At 45.0% G+C, this 19,781-nt stretch overlaps 1 protein-coding gene across 5 annotated transcripts in view; it reads right to left on the reverse strand.

Moving 5' to 3' along the window:
• The window catches only part of CTNND2 (catenin delta 2), a 945,427-nt gene that overhangs the window by 91,225 nt on the left and 834,421 nt on the right, over positions 1-19,781 (reverse strand). For 3 of the 5 annotated variants that reach the window (XM_086676153.1, XM_086676171.1, XM_086676162.1), the window contains exons 16-17: positions 13,360-13,434; positions 12,159-12,309 (exon numbers count right to left, since the gene is read on the reverse strand). In XM_086676153.1, coding sequence (XP_086532279.1) covers positions 12,159-12,309; positions 13,360-13,434 — 226 coding nt within the window. The remainder of the gene's footprint in view (positions 1-12,158; positions 12,310-13,359; positions 13,435-19,781) is intronic. The other 2 variants (XM_086676178.1, XM_086676183.1) reach the window with 1 other exon arrangement.

Below are 19,781 nucleotides of genomic sequence, written 5' to 3' on the forward strand. Positions count from 1 at the left end.
TAAATTTTCTATTTAGTTTTCTTTTCCTTTGCTTGCTAACAGATACCCTGAGGGCCTTTCTTCACCCCCACACCTAGGCGGACACAATCTCGAAGAAGCTATGGGCCTATGCAGGGAAGATTTGGATGTTGCTTGAAGGATCAGGGTTTTGGGTTCCAAACATTAGCTAAGACTGGGGCTGCGGGTGGGTGGTGCTGGGGAGAACAGTACTTTCAAATCTCCCAGCGAACCACGCTGGACACATGCAGGCTTCCTGGGTGGTGGGGGAGCTCAGACACCCTGAGTGAGCAAGGGTGATGTCAACAGCAAAACCCGGCCCCCGTCAGAAGATGTGAGACATTCCCTGTGGTCTTCTAAGTACTGACCTCCATAGTCAGTGTTACACTTGTGTGTGATATATTCAACAAGCTCCTTACACTCGTCCTTCTGATTAAATTTGTCTTTCAGCATAAACAGCTTTATTAAGCGGAAAGGTAAAGTGAGAATGTGCCTTGCCACGCCAAAGAAGCTCATGACATGTTCATCTGTGTTCTGAAAAACTGTACAGCACAAGGGAGTAATAATACCCACATGACGTTCCTATGCTTCTGGTCTAGATATCAATATCATTAGTGGTGATATGACCTGAAATGAGCTATTTCAAAGTCATTATTCATTACATACGATACCGTAAGGAAAGTTTGGAATGGAATAATTTCTGGAGGAAAAATCTTGTGTTCCAATCAAAGAAATGGAATGGTCCTACCAAAAAACGCTTAGGGTTAGACTTGTCGTTATGAATTATTTCAAAATTGAAAGAAGACAGCTTTGCAGGAGATCAGCAGGCTGGTTTTATTTACGACGGGTCTTTGAGAACGTTCTCGGCCTTGGCCGTATATTACAATCCCCCGGGGAGCCTCAAAATAAGTGCTAACACCTGAGCATCTCTTGGGAGTGGGTTCAGGCGATTCCAATGTACAACTGAGATTATGAATCGTGTCCTGACAAAGTGCTTCTCGTCTGCTTTGGTTTGCATAATAAAAATAAGGCATGGAGTTCTATTTTGGGGGACGTAGGGGCGGTGGTATGCTCAGGGTGAGGAAGGAGGGTGAGGGCAGGCAGGTCTCCATTGTCAAAGATGCTGTGGTGTAGGTTAAAACTCCAAACCAATTTTGAATAATTAGGAAAATCTACACAGGGCAATGGGAATTGGGTTTATGAAAGCACAATGTATGACTTCAACCTGTTACTCAAATACCACGTGCCAACACGGCCCCGTTCGGCAGGTGCCAGCAGGTCGTTCATATCATGGAGGCTACGAGGAGCCCTTAGCCGGAGTACTGCCCAGAGTTCAGGGTGAAGAGTGAGGTGCGGGTGCATCACAGGAAGGTGGAGGGGGCAAAGTGCCCCAGGCAGGGAGCTCCGTGCACACTGGACCCGCCATGCCACACGTGAGACACAACGGCGAACGACACAGGAATGACACACAGAATTCAAGAAATTCCCTGAAGTACAAGGAAAGCATCGTGATGCGTCTGCAGGGATAAAGAAAAGGAAGAAAAAGACCCCTAGTTTCTATCCATTTCTATCACTGGAAACAGGAAGGCAAGTCAAAGACCAGGGTTTGGGTTAGTATTTGAGGACGAAAGAGATGAGGATTTGAATGCCCAACCTTTTGGGCGCCAGGGAGAGTGACACGGTGACAATGTCTCGTACAGGGTGTGAAGGTGGGAGGTCCGTCTTGGGCAGAACTTCCATATTGCTACCTCAGCATGGCACACACAGAAACCAGAGCACCTGCAATGTGTCGGGGTAAGAGCTCCGTGGGACGACAGCTATACCCCGTCGGAGGTCACGGATCCGGGTGGGTGGGCAGACTCAGGTGCTACCCGGACCGTGATGCGGAGGGCATCACAACCCCAGCACACTTGTCACCCATCCATGGTGTGCCCTAGTGGGAACGCTGGTCCAGAGGAGCAAGTTGAAGCCTTGCTCACTACAGTATTCCCCGTGGTCCCAGGACAGCGGCCCCTCCGTGACCATCTGCTGGTGAGAGAAGCCTGTGGGTTGTCTCTCACATACCCGCTGTATTCTGACCTTGTAAGAAAAACAAGACCACTCCTAAAATGGACCAGACTCTCACGCAGAGGCTAGGTAGCAGTTTCTGGAGCTAATTAGTATTCAGTTAAAACCTTTAACCCCACCACTGTCCATGTCATGGCTACAATTTTCCTTTCGGATGAGGAAATGAAACTGTTCAAGTCTCAAAGTGAGGACCATGGGGATTTTTAAAAAAATCTTTTGATCTATCTTGCACATTGAATGCCACCTCATGTTGGTGTCGGAATACTCGTGACTCCTAATTAAAAGCAACACATTGCACATTACTATATGCCTGCACCAGCCTGGCTGGTATCGTGTCAAGTTCAGCTGCCTATATTCACTAATAAGGATGATAAAATTTGGCTCAAAGGATATTATGTGCTTTAGGAAACAAGTCACTTGTCCTTTATCGTTCCTCTCCAAAGCCATTTATTTTACCCGACATTGTTCAAAGACACTATAAGGCACAAAACTGAATAGGGAAATTTCATTTGAAATTTGAAAAAAAAACCCTTGATTTCTTTTTCTGCTGCTTCATTATTGGGCTAAATGGATGATGGGGATTAAACGGGGCACTTGTTGGAAGGAGCACTGGATGCTACATGTAAGCGATAAGTCACCAAATTCTACTCCTGAAACCAATACTACACCATATGTTAACTAACTTGAATTTAAATTAAAAAAAAAAAAAAAAAAAAAAGAAACGAAAAAAATCTGGACCAAAAGAAAAACAAAGTACCTCGCCTTTTAAAAAAGAAATACATTTGGGGGGAAAAGGCTAGGCTTTTTTGCTAGACAGTAAATGAACTTTCATGAACTTTCTTAGTTAGAAGAGAAGAAATCTCTGAATTTCACCTAAGTTTCTTGAAACAACTCAGAATATTTTAGTGAATCACGGCTGGGAATGATTCTTTGCTTCCTCTCTCCTCGGAAGCAAGTATCTCTTTGATTCTAGTCTGATAGGCTGAATGGATGAACTCTGTCTTCTCAAGCTTGCTTCTTCTCAAGGAGCAAACTCTGCTCTTTCTGCTTATGCTATTTCACACACCAGCATCGCAGGTCCTGGCCGCAGGCTGCACCTCCATCGGCCATCTGCCTCCTGGGTCCCCAGCCTCTCTTGCCTGAGGCTCCCTGTGTCCTTCCTCCTGGGATGGCTGCCCCATCTCTACACCGTCTGCCTTCTCCTCTTGTATTGCCGCAGATGTCCTCCGGGGCAGAACCACTGACTGGTACACTCAAAGTATGGTACCAGCCTACACACTTTGTTTTAAAACCAGAACCCCCAAGTAATGGCTGTCCTTGCCTGCTCTATGATTCCTCAAATCCGGCACGATAAATACAATGAAACATAAGCCTGGATGCTAAAACGATATTCATCTTTAAACTCTTCACCTATTTTCTAATCCACTATTTTTAGTATCAGAGAGTAAAAATATCAATTCTTTCCACAGGATCAAAAAAATCTTTTTTGAAGCAGGCAAGGGGGAAAGATCGTAGTCTACGTGTACAAGGAATACAACTTAAAAACACGACTCTGCTAAAACCTTCTTTTCTATTTTTAGATTCTCAAGATCCGGGGTTGTCAAGACATCCATTTCATTTCTCATGTATTCTCTTCTTAAAATCATTTTCTCCTGAAACTGTTTGGCTAGGCATAACATGAATATCTAACTAGTCAGAGTAAAGTTAGGTGGGGTTTTTTCCCTCTTTTCTTCGAGGTCTTTAAGTAGAGGTTCTGAAATTTGGATCAACCACAAATTTCAGTCAGTTTTGCCTTTTCCCCACATGGAGTATTTCCAAGGGGTGAATCATTAAGTCTTGTTTAATAAAATAATTATTGGCTCTTCGATTTATTTACAACTCCCCTTCTAAGCAATTCTTATCTGCCAGGCGCAGACACCAAAATTCCCCAACAGGTGTCCAAAGTTAATTAACGAAGATTCTATGGCTCCACTGGAAAGGAGGGCAGCATTCACGAGATTAGGCTCTTGGGTTTGGGGGCTCTAACACAGGCACCTAATCTGAAGATACCAAGTTTTGGCCAAAGCACACAGCTTTCCTGCTGCCTAGAATTTGGCTTTGTGAAATCCAGTTATTAAAGAGCCGGCAAAGAGTGCTCCAATAAATCACCTTGTCTGGGAAACCAGGATTCGTTTTGAAATACTAATTGAGATTGCATGTGTTTTAATTAAAACAACATCTGCCAGGGTCTGAAGAAACACGTTTGAAAAGCAGAGAAGGTAGGTCTCTAAAACGTCCTCAAACCTACTCAACAAAGTGAAGCGCACACATTTCCAGGGATGAAAATAACGCACGGCCTTCCGGTTGCATGGCGGTCTCTAGAGCTTCTTGGTCTTTTCCTAGGCACAGGTGGGAGCACCCAGGGTCAAGAACACGGGTAAAGAAGGCGCCCTCAGTGCTGTGCAATGACTGACCTGTGAGAGCGCTGCCCTCCGCAATGGGATGCCCATATCCCAGAACGTTCTGCCATATGCAAGCCATGTACATGAGATGAGAAAATAAAACACACACAGGCGCGCGCACACACACACACACACACACACACAAACTGACCCTACAGTTTTAGAGTTCTCTGTTCTCTAGTTTTGTCCTGTGGGTACCAAGTGATATTCTCAGGAACACAGGATGATGACCAAGATGTGTTTCAATCCTGAGCCAAAGAATTTCGATAAACTTTGAGTAATGACCTCCTGAGGAATATGTGGAATGCTTCTTGGAGATGGAGACCCTGATTCAGGTGTCTCTTTATTCCCCTGAGCATGTGCTCATGATTCGAGAATTGAATAAAAATGCATCCCGAAGTTTGGATGAAGATTGGTACTGCCAGCTCTGTAATTCCACGGATGCACATCTCAAAAAATTCAGCTGTGAGATCACTAAATGAAAGGAAATGTTTACAAAGCTATGCAGCATTCAGGACAGTATAGACACAACCAAGACTCCCACCCCCCACCCCACCCCTCCAGTTTTCCAAAAGAAAATACACTTCTCCCTAGGTAAAAATGTGGCATGTAGCGGTCATTCTATTGACAGAATTCACTAACTTTTCTTTCATTCAGTCTCTATTTCCACTTGAATGAAACTTTTTATGTTGTCCTTTAAATATGACCAGCAACCGCTGTCTATAAACAGCCTACGGTGGTCAGATAAAATCTTTCACCTGAATATTTCAGCATTGTGGCAAGAAAGAAAAAAGATAGGAACGGAATGCCTCCAGGCCCTTGACCCCCGCTTCCTGCAATGAATGAAAAGGATAATCTGAAAACCCCCAAAAGGGAAGAGAAACAACAATGGATTTACTGTTTAAAGAATAATTAACCCCTAGACAAGAAATCACCCTTTTTTTGTTCATGATTTCACTAGTGTTAGAAAGCACGTGATGTCCACCACTAGGTATGTCTGGAGATTTGGGGCTCCCTTCTCATCCATCTCTCCTGGGGGTTACCTGTGTTTGGAGCCGGCAGACTCCTTTGAGAAATGGTCCCTTCCCGACCCCAGAGAGAATCAAATTTTGTCTGTGCTCCTTGGAGCTTGGAACCGATCGAGAACGTATTGCTTAGACGGAGGCTCAGCTAGCTGATGAAGTGAGTAGAAGGTGAGTTGAATTAGAAGAATGGATCTTGTAATATGCATGTGCAGGGCCACCAGTCAAAGGAACATTCTTATAGATCATTCCAGATGTGGTGCCCCAACCATCCAAATGATAATAGAGGGAAACAGCTGTGCAAACCAGAGAGGATGAGGTGAAGGGCCGAGGCAAACTAGGGAAGAGCCAGGTTCACGAGGCAGTGGAAGGAGGGATGAAGAGGACCGGGAGGATGCTTCCGGATCCCAGCCCCGGCTCGCCTGCCGGAAAGTGTGACAAGAAGCCACTGCCTGGGAAGCCAAGGGAGGGTGCTCTGCCAGCTTTGCCAGTACCACCCGCAGGGGTGGAGACAGTCTGCCAACACGATCTGGCAGTGATCAAGGCACACACGGAAGACGTTACTATTTCCCACCCAATCATAAGCCTCTTCCAAGGAGGCAGCAGGATGAGTCTGAGTTTGACAAGAGTGCTGGATTTCAGGGAGCAGCTAAGCTGTCTCTCTTCCTATTCCCGAAAGCTGTGGGAAGAAGCTGAAACAGACATTTCCCCCACCCCTTCCTCTCTCTCTTTGGGATTCCCCAAACATTCTCCAGATCATTCTTCAGAATACATACCAGTGTGTTTCACCCCTCAGTGCCTTATTTCAGCACATACGTACTGAGTGCCTGTTATGGGCGGAGCGAAGTGCTGGGCACTGTAGGACATGGAAATAAACATGGTACCCGATCCCTGCTTATCATCTCACTGGGGGATGATGCAGGGCATCTACACACGAAAACCCACCAGATACTGCGAACGTAAAACTGCACGATGGGAATCTAAGAAATCAGGTAGGTGCTGCCCTCCCTGTGCTCTGAATTCAAAGAGTGGCCTTCACTGGGAAGGTCACCCCGAGCTGAGCTTTGAATGGCGAGCGGGAAGTCTGTAGGTGCGTAAGCGGGAATAATGGCGCACAAACTGGTATGGCTGAAGAGTTTGTGAAAAAGCCATTAGAAATAAGAGGCAGCGGGGCGCCCGGGTGGCTCGGTCGGTTAAGCGTCCGACTTTGGCTCAGGTCATGATCTCGCGGCTCGTGAGTTCGAGCCCCGCGTTGGGCTCTGTGCTGACAGCTCGGAGCCTGGAGCCTGTTTCGGATTCTGTGTCTCCCTCTCTCTCTCTGACCCTCCCCCGTTCAGCCTCTGTCTCAAAAGTAAATAAATGTTAAAAAAAAAAAAAGAAATAAGAGGCAGTTTGCATGGGCACGGCCTTGTATGGGACACCGAGACATTCACAGACGAGATAATCTTGCCTGTTGGAAAACTCACTTGCAGTGTCCATGTTATACTAAGTAATGGTTTTGATGCAGTCTTGATTTTCTGTGCTGTCTGCAAATGTAGCAAAACAGAACAGCACACAGGATGAAATTACTCTCTTTGGGATTATTTTCCATGGACGGATAGCAGTGGCTTAATGACCAATGTTTGCCAGGTGACAGATAGCTCTCCTGTCTAGTGTTTATGTATGCTTAAAATTTTTTTTATTTTTTTAATTTTTTTGAGTTTCGCTTGTTTGTTGGCAGAGAAGGTAGGGATTTGGCTAAAATAAATATCGGCCATCTTTATCAGGACCTGACAATGTGCTGAAATGGATGGCATTTTGTTATATTTGTTAAAGGGACACAATATTGTTTGCTCTTTTCACTGAAGGTAACTATTACCATTCTTAAAAAAAAAAAAACAACAAAACCTTTCTGAATGATGAAATAACACTTCACTCAGAAGGATAATTACCATTTTTGGAAGGCGGCCAAGAAATGTATGCGTGTCTACTAATTTGGACTACTGCCCCATCACATCATTCAGAAGGACACGAAGGTCTATTTATAGACAGAGAGAGCTAAGTAGATATACCTAATGCCCAGTGTCAGAGACAGACTCAGAATCACGAAAACCCAAAAACGGGAAGAGGCCATTCCTTTTAGATGATCCTCATTAGAGCTGAGGGGGTAGGAGGACCATCGTCCAATAGTCTGTTGGGTGTTTTCCCAGAAATGGGAGTCCCTGAAGACGAAGCATTCCTCAACCGAAATGTGGTAGCAGCTCCTCCCCCCACTCTAACTAAAAGAACCATCTACAAAGAGCTAAACTGAAACCCCAGAACCAGCGATGGGAAAAACAGTGTTTCTTTGGGAATTCTGAACATCTTCATACATCTAGTAAGTTTTAGGAGGAAAATGAACTAGATTTTTAAAATGATTTTCTTTATTAATATAAAATGTTTTTCTTTAAAGTTTAATTTGCATACTTAAGGTTTTGCTGATTTGGGGTTCATTTTAAGACGATGGCCAGACACGGGTGCCTGGGTGGCTTAATCTTGGTTGAGCGTCCAACTCTTGATTTCAGCTCAGGTCATGATTCCGGGATCGTGGGATCAAGCTCCGTATCGGGTTCCATGCTTAGTGTGAAGGCTGCTTAAGGTTCTCTCTCTTTCTCCCTCTGCCCCTCTCCCCCACTCATGTGCTCTCTCTCTCTCATAAAGAATAAAAATTTTAAAGAAGCTAAAAAAAAAGATGATGGCCAGACAGGAAAAATTTTACTTTTGTCATTTATTTAGCAAAATTTTATCAAGTCCTACAATGGATCCAGGTGCCCCTCTAGGCTCATGGGCCACCCCAGGGAACCAATAAGACAGAGCTTCTTGCCCTTAGTGGGCAAATGTTCCGGTGGCAGGGAGATGGACGAAAAACAAGATGAAGAAGTGTTATGCTATGTATTAGAAGGTGACTCGTGCTGTGGAGAGAAGCAAAGTGGGGAAGGGGGTGAGATTTGAGAATAGTGGCCAGAAAAGGTTCTACGGGAAAGGAATGCCTGATTGGGATGAGGGAAGAAGCACATGGGCACTTGGAGAAAGAGGACTGCAGGCAGAGGGAGCAGCATGTTCATCCTAAGGCAGGATCATGGCTCATGTGAACCACATGTGAACCAGTGACCACAGCATGTTAGTAACAGCGAGAGGGGAAAAGGTGAGTGTGGAGGGGAACCAGAGAGCTGGATTATGTACAGCTATATGTGCCTGATGAAGATTTCACTTCCACTGAGGAGGACAGGACAGGTGACAAGCTCTGGTTAAGGTTTTAACAGGGCCACTTTGGCTGCTGTGTTGAGAGTGGATGGTAGGGGGCGACGGCAGAGGCAGGTGCCATGGTAATAACCAGGTAGGTGACCTATGGTGGGAGTTTGGGGAAAAGAGCAATGAGGGTGAGAAGTGTCAGGTCCTGGAAGAATGTAGAAGAATGATCAGATTTGCTGACGGACCAGGCATAGGGACTGAAGAGTCAAAGGGCACCGCCAGGTGCCTCTCCTGGACCTCGGCAAGGACAAACCGACGTTTGCTGTTGGGAATGACTGAGGAGGGACTGTGGTTAGGGGGAAAGGTAAGGAACTCAGGTCTGGAGATGTATCTGGATGCCTGTTGGACAGCCAATGGAGATGGGGGACAGACAGCTAGACCCAGAGATGTGGGACTCGCACCAGAGATACCCATCTGAGCGTCATCGGAATATAGATCTTTGACACCATGAAACCACAAAACCACCAAAGCGTTGACTGAGAAGTGACAGAAAAGAGAAGTCCAAGTTCAACTCTTGCCCTTTGTTGCTGTTCTTTGTTCAAAGTCACTGCAACTTTCTTTTCAATGCACAAAATTCTGTATAGCGTTTCCTATAAAAATCACTACTGTGATACAGTATTTAAAGTCAAAGAGCTGGCAGAGGTCACATTTCCATTCTTCTAGATGGAATAGACAGGTGTGTTGTTGGTTTTTTTTCTTTTCTTTTTGTTGTTGTTGTTGTTAAATTCTGCTTTTCTCATTCGAGAAAAAAAGTTATTGATTCCATAAAGCCAGTGACTTGGATATTTTCACTTCTATTTTTAAGTGACTGGCTCCCTTTCCTGGCTGGTGACATTTGATAGTAAAGGCTTAATTTAACATGGGCAATATGGAGCTCCAAATGTTCCTGCCTCAGAGAGAGTCCCGAATAACGGGCTTCTGAGAAAGAAGAGGTGTCTGGAAGCTAGAAAACCAATCAATAGTTCCCTATTTTGTTATATTTTAATCCAGCAAAAGAAATAAAACACGCAGACATACAAGACCTAGTAGTTAGTATCCAGGCAGCGGACTGATTAGCTATTGATTTTTCCTCCATTTTACACAGGAACGACAAGATCTTATCAGAAGCCCCAGCTCTGTCCCGTCTGAAACAACTCCATAAGGAAAGGAAGAGCAGATATGCAGCGGGTAACCTTCTGAGTTAATGGCCTAATTTAAATATACAAAATCCACAGCGACACTTAAGTTCTTTTCAAACTAACTATAAATATCAAATTGAGGGGCGCCTGGGTGGCGCAGTCGGTTGAGCGTCCGACTTCAGCCAGGTCACGATCTCGCGGTCCGTGAGTTCGAGCCCCGCGTCGGGCTCTGGGCTGATGGCTCGGAGCCTGGAGCCTGTTTCCGATTCTGTGTCTCCCTCTCTCTCTGCCCCTCCCCCGTTCATTCTCTGTCTCCCTCTGTCCCAAAAATAAATAAACGTTGAAAAAAAAAATCAAATTGTGAGTCTAATTTTCATGATTTATAACATAGTGTGAGCTTAAAAAGATACTTACATTTATTAGGCAAAGATTTGAAGTCTTTTTTCCCTGTAAATAAATAATGGACAAAGGTCCACAAATACTTTTGATTTTATTGGAGGATGTGATGGGTATTACGAAACGGCAGGAAAAAAGTATCTGGTTTCCTGATCACAAAGGGCTTGGAACGCCATGCTCAGGAATGAGGACAGCACAAATAGACCCATGTCTCTATGTGAAATTTGTGTATGACATTTAGACCCACGCCTGGGACCCCAACTGTCCCAGGAATGGAAACTCGACCCTCTGCCCACGCTCACTCACTTTCTCCCTTTCCCCCGGCCCAGAGTTGGTACCATGTGAATCTTTGGCATGGTGGCTGGTCCAGCTCCCTGCTACCCAAACTCCAGTGACACCTGTTACCTGCACGGAGGCTTGCCAGACTTCATGAGGCATTGACCAAAGACCCTACTGGAACCCCCTCTTTAATCTCAGATGCTCTAGCAGGAATACATTGTGCGGAGGCTTGTGTCTCTTCTGGGGAAGGGAGTTCTCCTGGTTCACCACTCCTCCAGGCATCCATCGGCCTTGGCCTGGGATCTTCCTACCTGCAGAGGGGAGGAACCAGGAGGCCTCTCCCACTTGGGCTCCTACCACACTCTGCCCCAGACACAAGCGGCCCCTTGAAGACCCTGAACTCACCACCCAGCTCCCAGCTCCCCCACCGTTTGCCCTTCCCCCTAAATGTCCACAAGACCTACTCTCACCTCCTTCAAGGTTTTGCTCAGATGTAACCTTCCCACGACTACCTTGACTTTGACCTTCCACTTAAAATCACAACCCCTTATGCTGAGTGGAAGAAGCCAGACGCAAAAGCTCACATACGATATGACTCCATTTACATGAAATATGCAGAACTGGGACGTCTGCAGAGACAGAAAGGAGACTGTGGCTGCCAGGGTCTTGGAGGACGGAAAATGCCAGTGCCTACTTAATGGCTACAGGGTTTTCTTTAGGGTGGTGAAAAGGCTTTGGAATTTGACAGATATGGTAGTTGTACGACATTATGAAAATACTAAATGCCACGGTAATGGTAAACTCTGAAGGGGTTAATACAATGTTATGTGAATCTCACCTCGATGAAAAAAACCGCCGCCTCACAATGATGGTTTCCTTTACCCCATGTAAGGTTTCTAACATACCGTCAAGTTCCTGCGAATGTATATTTTATTCGATGCGTCTCTCCCTTCTCCCAAATATAAACCCCACAAGGGCGAGCCTTCCTGTCTGTTGTGCTCACTGATAAAATCTCTGAGCCTAGAACAGGCCTGGAACAAAGCAGGTCAGGGATAAACATCTGTCGAATAAATAGATGAATATACGATCTCCTTAATGCTTCATTAATAAAAGATCTCCCCTATTTCTTGAGTACCGAATTAGAGGAAGAGGAGTCTTTTACAAATAGGATTAAAGGGCCAGTATGCTCTAATCCAAAACAGATCTTCAAACAGATAGGGGAAGAGATGTGGCGTGCAGCCATTAGAATCCCAGGTCACCACGTGGAAAGCAAACAAACAACCAGAGACGTAGAGGCTCAGGACAGTGGTATCCAGTGCTGAGCACTGTGGTCGTTTTTAAGTTGCAAGGATTAGGAATGTCAACACACATTGCATTTTCCTGTAAATTCTAAAAGAGAAATCAGCTCACTGCATTTAAAGAAGGTGGCCAGCTGACAAAACGTGACCTCTAATAAATGCACTGTGTTTTGCACGTGCGGTTGTCTTGCCTATGGATTCGGCCACATGCACCTGCCGGGAAATGTTTTCATTTAGATTCTGAGACACTGTGAATTGCAGAGAACGTACCAATGAGCTCCTTGTTTCTGACGTCCAAGGCCATGTTCCGGAGTGCCGTGGCCACCGCGCACACCACACGGTCGTTATCTATTCGGAGCAGCTCCACGAGGATAGGCAGGCCTTTCTCTTTTCGGACAGCAGCTCGGATATATACTGACCACTGCAACGAGAAGGAAGGCCAAGGCGTTAGAAGCGGAGGTGGAAAACCCTAGAAGCTAACAGCACGTGCAGGCTTTCAGACGGCTGCTTTATAGGAGCCAAAAAGGATGAATTATCACGACCTGGTTGTAGAATGGGCTGAATGCGGTAGGCATGTACTGAAATGTCTTAACTTTATTTTCTGCCTTCAGTATATGCAAGAGGTTTTGGGGTTAATCAGTTATTGCCACGCTTATTTCTCTGATGCTGGCATTTGCAGTCCTTGACTTGGGCAAGCCACTTGATGCTTTAAGATGCGGAGGGCTAGGCCAGGAAGGGCTAGGACAGAAAGGGCTAGGACAGGAAATGCTAGGACAGGAAGGGTGGGCTGGTTTTTTGGTGTTAGGAGGAATAAAAAAGAACGCCGGAAAAGGTAGAAAATGATAAAAAGTTGAGGACAGGTCATTTTTTTAAGAGACCTGCATTTGGAGGTGGGGCACGCAGGTGGGTTGGTGAACATACGGTCACTAAATTGTTGGCTGAATAATAAAAAGTCAATGAGTCAGAAAAAGGTAAGGGTGAGGAGAGGTAAACATGACACTTAAAGTCAAGAGTAAAAACCGTCAGATTTTTAAGAAAACATTTGGATCAAAATGTATTATGTCTGGGGCCATTATTCAATGTCCATTTTATAAAGTAAGACATACAGTTTGTTTTGGATTGGTGGTTGTCGGCTTTAATGGAACACACCTACTTTTTATCTGAAACGTATTTGCAACTTCAGCATGATAAAGCATTCAGATTCATTTAATGGAATGCAGGGAGGTCCACGTTTTCCGGACATTCACATATACACTTCATATTGTTGTACAGTACTCCAGAGAAGAGTGTGCACAATAAAAACCAAGCAATGTAAGGGTTTAAGAAAATGGCATTCACGACATGAAGTTCTGGATTCTGTGGCAGTCCTTCAGGGAACCACCAAAGGTGGGACCGAGTCCCCACCCCTCCCCCACCAGGCCCTTCCATCCCCCATTCCCATCAGGGCAGGCACCCCAGAGCTGGCTCTCACCTGTGGCAGGCAGGGAGCCCCCTCTGGCAGTGAACGTAGGGCATACGCCATGCCTGCCACATCCTCAGCCCAGCCCTGCATGAAATATGAGATTAAAAAACACACACAACTTCATCCTGTCCTATGTCAGAAGTCACATTCACATAATTTCTTATCACCATCAACTCACACTGTATGGTTTTTCTCCTGCCCCCACTCTGTCCTTCAAGCTCTAGGAAGCCTGAGGGGCTTGGGGAAACAGACTGAATTCAATAAAGCATCTCTTGATTGCAATGGACTATTCCACAGCCCCACTCTCAGGGAGCAAAGAAATCAACAGTCAGAAATCCTTAGACATACAAAAATCTCAAGGTTTGGAAACTTCTCACTGAAATTTGGGTGTCTGGATGGGATATCCCTTCTGAGGGAGGGAGGCCCCTCGTGAAGACAGTACAAAACCACTTTGTGTCATCAGAAATTTCACTTGCAATGTGACATGCTGAGATATGCTTTTCATCCACTTCCTCCACTACCTGTGAACCTTCTTGTCTCCAGTGCCCGGAAAAGACTAGAAACCTGAGCTTATGCAGCCCACTCATTGTTGGCTTTCTTCCCTAAAACTAAGAAGAGAAGCTAGAAAAAAGAAGAAAACGGAAATCAGATGTAGGGTCAATGTCTACGTATTATAAGATGAACGTCAACGATAAACTTTACTGCTGGGGTGATATTCTGGACCTTTTAAGACACCACAGGGAATGTTCTCAGTCATTTAAGCAGGCTGAAGCATAAGCCCTAAAGATGACCTCTTTGGCACCTCCTTCTAGGCCCAGGATGCTGGCTCATACATTACTGATCTCTCCTAGTTCCCCAAGGCCCTGGGAGGTCGGCATTAGCATTCTTATTTTACGGATGGGGAAATCTAGACACAAAGATGTCAAATACCCTGCCTATGGGGGCCACCTGCGCCTGGTCCTGCTACTCTACATCTGCTTCTCTTTATGATGCTGCCGATACTTCCTCCTCTGCCATCACCTCTCTCTCACCTAATCCCCTGTGCTCAGTCTCCCAGACACTGCCTCGCCCTCTCCTTCATCCTTCCAAACGTAGACAGAGGGGAACCTGGCCATATCTGAAATGAGCCAAGAAAGGAAGGCTTGGACTTTGTTTTTTCTTCTTATAAGTTCAGCTATTACATCCCTCCCATGTTGGATGGAAAGATGATCTGGTGTTGGGAAAATAATGACAATCCTTAAGCCTTCCTGGGAAGTGATTTCGGAGTAACAAAAAATGGCTATAGATAGCCCCAAACGTGTCTGAGTTACAGATATGCCTCTTTGGCATGGGAAAATGGTCAACAACAGTGGTATGTTCTCCCTAAGTGAAAAGAGATAATCAGATAATGGATTTGACCTTACATTATTGATACACAGAAAAGAACTTTTATTTTGACACTTTTAGTTCTGTGTGCTTGCACATACAGTTGACCCTTGAACAACACGGGATTTGGGGCACTGACCCCCTATGTGGTCAAAAATCTGCATAAAACTTTTGACTCGCCCAAAACGTAACAGGCTGCTGCTGACCTAAAGCCTTACCAACAAGACAAACAGTAGATTAACACACAGGTTGTATGTTACATGTATTTATACTGTATTTTTTTATAAGAACGTAAGCTTAAGAAAGGATATTATTCAGAAAATCATAAGGCAGAGAAAATACATTTATAGTACTGATGTATTTATTGAAAAAAGTCCATGATTAAGTGGAGGTGCATAGTCCAAACTCCTATTGTTCACGAGTCAACTGTATAGGAAAAATTCCCAATATTAGTTCCATACAAGACAACTCAGAATACGTTATTTACATTCCACTCAAGAGATGTTGCAAGTTTCCACAAGTTTTATTGACGTACAAAGTGACACGACAGTGATGGTTTCTACGTAGTAATCAGTCTTGGAGTAGATCACGTGTAAGCCACGCGTGTAACCTGTATGAAACCCAGCAGAAGGAGTAAAAGAGTGCAGGAGTGGAAAGAGGGAAAGGAATTCAGTAACTGGGGAATGTTTCACAGGTGCACTCAACACAGAAACATGAAGCTCGTTTAGAGGCTTTCTGGAAAAGAAGGGAGTTGCCTTGAAAAGCACGGCAGCCTCTGTTGTGCTTAGAAAGGTGTGCGGGTTGCCAAAAGTTTGGTGATAGGAACAAAGCAGGAGTACTGCTGGCATAAAAACAGCTGAACAAGAGACAAAAATGCTTCATAACTCACTGTGGCTGAGTGGCTCTTTGGGTGGAACCTTAACTTCCCATAAATGGAATACGACGGCACTGTGCACAGAGCACGTCAGCGTGGAGGGAAGGGCATGGACCAGGATGCCTTTAAGAAAAGTGGTCCATGCACTGAAGAGACGATGTTTGATGATTCAAAGAGAGAAGAAGGAAGAGGGGAAGGAAGGGGAGGAGGAAGGGGAGGGGGGAGAATGACAAGAAAGATGCAAGAGGAGGAGAAAGACAAGGAGAAGGATCTGGTCCAGGAGAAAAGAGCACAGATATGTTTCAAACTCTTCTTGGTGAGACGCTTTCCCAGTGATGATCCCAGGAGAGCCACGAGTCCTCGAAAACAAACTTAACACTTCAATCAACTGTCAGGCACTGCTCTAATGTCTTTATATATATTAACTCATTTAATCCCCATCTCTACCCTATGCAGTAGCCACTATGGTAACTTCCACTTTACAGATGAGGCAAGGGAGCCACAGCAAGGCTTCTCAGTCTGCAGACGCCTGGGCAGGTCGTGAACCCAGGGAGCGCTGCCCCAGAGTTGGTGGGCTTGGCCTCCATTCTCATCTGCCTCTCAGAAAGACATCTGCACTCATGGTTGATGTAATCCTTACAAATGTACCAATTAATCTTGGTTTAATAGGGGATGCTATTACTTAGGACTTGCAATAAATAGCCCATCTGGCACTCCTCGAAACTCCTGAGTTAAAGACCCTTCAAGTGCTATCAGTGGAACTACTGGGCATTTCAACCCTGTCTTGAGAACAGCCTGTCCAGATTTAGCAGATCTGATACAAGAAGTTGCATATGATTGGAATGGCAAAGAGAAAGGCCTCGTTTGTGTCAGGAAAGGATGCTTCCGTGCATGTGATGTGACAGCAATTCAAACCACTGAATGCTCTTCCTTCTTCTCCTTGCTTACGGCTCTCCCTGAAGACAGGTCCGCCATGATTTGACCCAGGTGTTCTCAGGATGGGACAGAGCATAAAGCAGTGAATGTTGACTTTAAGGGTGGAAGGCACAGATGTAGGTAAAAGGTTGGGACACATCCGGAAGGGGATGAGAATAGGCAGAAGACAATTTGGCCTGTCCTCAGGCAACACGGAGCCTCCAAGTCATGGAGAGAAAGGGTCCGGGTTGGAGAGGAAGCAGGAGGTGTGAGAGCATTGTGGGGGCTGCCACCAGATGCGCCCCCAGACAAGTCGTGCTCTGTGTGAGGAGCTGACAAAGATCCCTGGAAGATGAGAGCTGAGAAGACCGAGGCTCTGCTGCCCACCCTGCTCACGGCAGTGTCTGTTCAAGAACCAGCGAAGTCCCTGCATCATCACGGAGCAGCGGCCACAGAGCCACCGGCAACAGACTTGGGGGGCAGGAAAGGGCTCCTGTGGCTCCAGTGTGGCATAGAATAGCCTCTGAGCATTTCTGTTGTCTCCAGTGGGTGGGCCATGTAAGTCAGCTGAGGAGGAAAGGCTGAGGACCCAGGGCTGCAGAGGGGGGTTAGTCGGCCAGGAGGAGAGGACACACCAGAACAGCAGGTGTGGACAGTGCTTGCCTGGGTTAAGGAGTGGATGTGGCTGCGTCTCAGGGGAGCTTACAGGTTGTGGCTGTATCTCAGGGGAGCTTAATAGTTATGGGGGGGTGGGGCAGGTGTGGGCCAGGAGAGAACCTTGGACCAGAGAGAGTCCTGTCACCAATTATCATATCCCGTCTGAGAGCCCAACAGGACAAGGAAGTTTGTCCTGGGCAAGAGCAGCTTAGGACAGAGATGATGCCACACTGAAAACAGACACCCAATCCCTGTCCCCTGCGGGTATATTTCTGTAAGAACCCCACCCCCCAAGTTTAGCATCAACTGCAGGGGGCAGGAGAGGATGAAGGCTGACAAACATAAATATGGCCAAGTGTTAAGCCTGAAGAGACTGAAAAATAGCTGCATTTTATTGAGTTTACCTAGAAACGTCTAGATTATTTTCTTTTCTTCCCATTTTGCATTGGACACAATGCAAGTGCAGAGATGAAACCAAACTGAACTACACAAAATAAAGAAAATTACATGAGTTTTTGTTCAATAATGTTCCTCACTATCCCCATGGAGGATTTGGTAATAAAGTGAAGATAGGAGCATCTCGGTGGCTCAGTGGGTTAAGCGTCAGACTTCGGCTCAGGTCATGATCTCACGGTTCGTGAGTTCGAGCCCTGCATCAGGCTCTGTGCTGACAGCTTCAGCCTGGAGCCTGCTGCCCAATCTGTGTCTCCCTCTCTCTCTGCCCCTCCCCAGCTCGTGCTCTGTCTCTCTCTCAAAAATAAATAAAAATATTTAAAAAATAAAGTGAGAAGAATGCTTTTTAACCCTTTCCACTCAGGCTACCTCAATCTGATGTGGATTCTCAGAAGCTTCACTTTTCAAATTCTCAGCCCAGCCATAAACAGGATTGATGGCTACAATTTTTCCAAAAATTTCTCCCCTGCTTAAGCCCTGGTTAAGGCTGACTTATGTTTCTAAAAGAAGATCAACACTGTAATTTAACTAGCTTTTCCCTCTTGAAATCCTAATAGTTTGCTAAATAAGTAGAGATAGTGTTTTTTTTTTGGTACTTAATATTCTATTAAGAGGCTGAACCCATGATGGTGCTAAACTTCTGACTTTGTTGATTAATATCTCTATTCACATTAAATATTAATATTTTTGATGAATATCTTACAAGTTCTCCTGCTTTAGAAGCATAGTCGGCGATTAAATGGTTTTCTGTTGTGTGACGGTTTCCCCGTTGAATTCCTTTATCAAATTCCCTACGTTTCCTTTTGATATGGTAAAGAAAAGTCACGTTTTCAAACCAAATCCTTCCAAACATAATTTCACCTTTCAGATGCATTTTGGCATCCTCCAGTGTCACAGGACCACAATGTGCTAAAATCTGACAGCTGTAAATTGAATAAGTTGCAATGAATTTTGCACAGATTCCACGAGACTTTGAAATTTGTTTCTGAATTCACTTATGATGCTATGTTATTTACCGCAGTCCTTCATTCTCGTGATATGAGGGCAGAAAGTATCAAAAAAATTCTCCTTCTTCCGTCTCATTCTGACAGTTTACTATAAAAAGAATGTTCAAAATACTCAGAAACTGTGTGGCTTTTGTTGCATGCGTCACATTATTCTCTTTAGTGTGGATTTCTACCTGGATTACCATGCTCATACAGGACTGTGGCTGGTGATCACAACAGGATTTATGAAGCAGCTGGGAACCTCAACCACAAGGCCCTCAAACGCTGGGGTTTGGCTGCGGTGGAGACAGGACATAGGTGTCCCCTGTTTAAATTCAGATCTTGTTGCAGGATTACATGTTTTTGTTTTCAAAGTCCATTTTAAAAAGTTGTATCTGTAATGAAGAGGGCTAGCGAGGAACTCCCTTGTGCCGTTAAACCAATAAATCAGTTTAATAAATAAAATGTTTAATTAAGGTCATGGCAGCTATTGCATACGTAAAGCGTTTGTTTGTATTTTTAAAACGTAAGTCAGGTTAGTGCAAAGACTGAATTTTACTGCAAGTGTTTATGCGATGCTGAAAATTGAAGTGCAAGCAAGAGAATTTCCTGGCGGGGGCGGGGGAAGCATTTAGATATGCTTTTGTGGTAAGAACAAATAAAGAAGGTCAAGCTCACATAAAAGCCATGGAGAAGACGCATTCACTCAACTGACAGTAACAAGTACACCTGTCCCCCTACCTCTCAGGCCGTCTCAAGGATCAGCAATTCTCAATGAAAAAACATACCTTTAACAATGGGCCTTTCTGAACACAGAGAGTCTTTTTTGGTGACTGTTATCAAATATGTCTTCACTGTGTGCAAATGGTATTTAGAAATGCCTTCTGGGCCACAAAATGTGACGCTGTTAGATCACAGGTGTGGTGTGTCTGAGAGGACAGATGCCACAGATCTTATTCTAAGAGTCTGGCACGTTCTCTAGTGACAGGGCTGTGTAAACATCCCACTGGGAAGGGGATATGGACAAGAATGAGTGTTCAAATGAATCTGCTTCCTCCCCTGCTTTTTTGACAGCAAAGATGGTGACTGGGAAGTGTAGGCAGGGAGAACTCAGGGATTCTTTATTCAATATAACAAAATAAAAGTAATTTAATTGTTCCTCATCCTCACTTATTAGATGC

The sequence above is a fragment of the Puma concolor genome, chromosome A1 (assembly GCF_028749965.1).
Source record: "Puma concolor isolate L17-30 chromosome A1, mPumCon1.1.hap2, whole genome shotgun sequence".
Classification (NCBI taxonomy): Eukaryota; Metazoa; Chordata; class Mammalia; order Carnivora; family Felidae; genus Puma; species Puma concolor.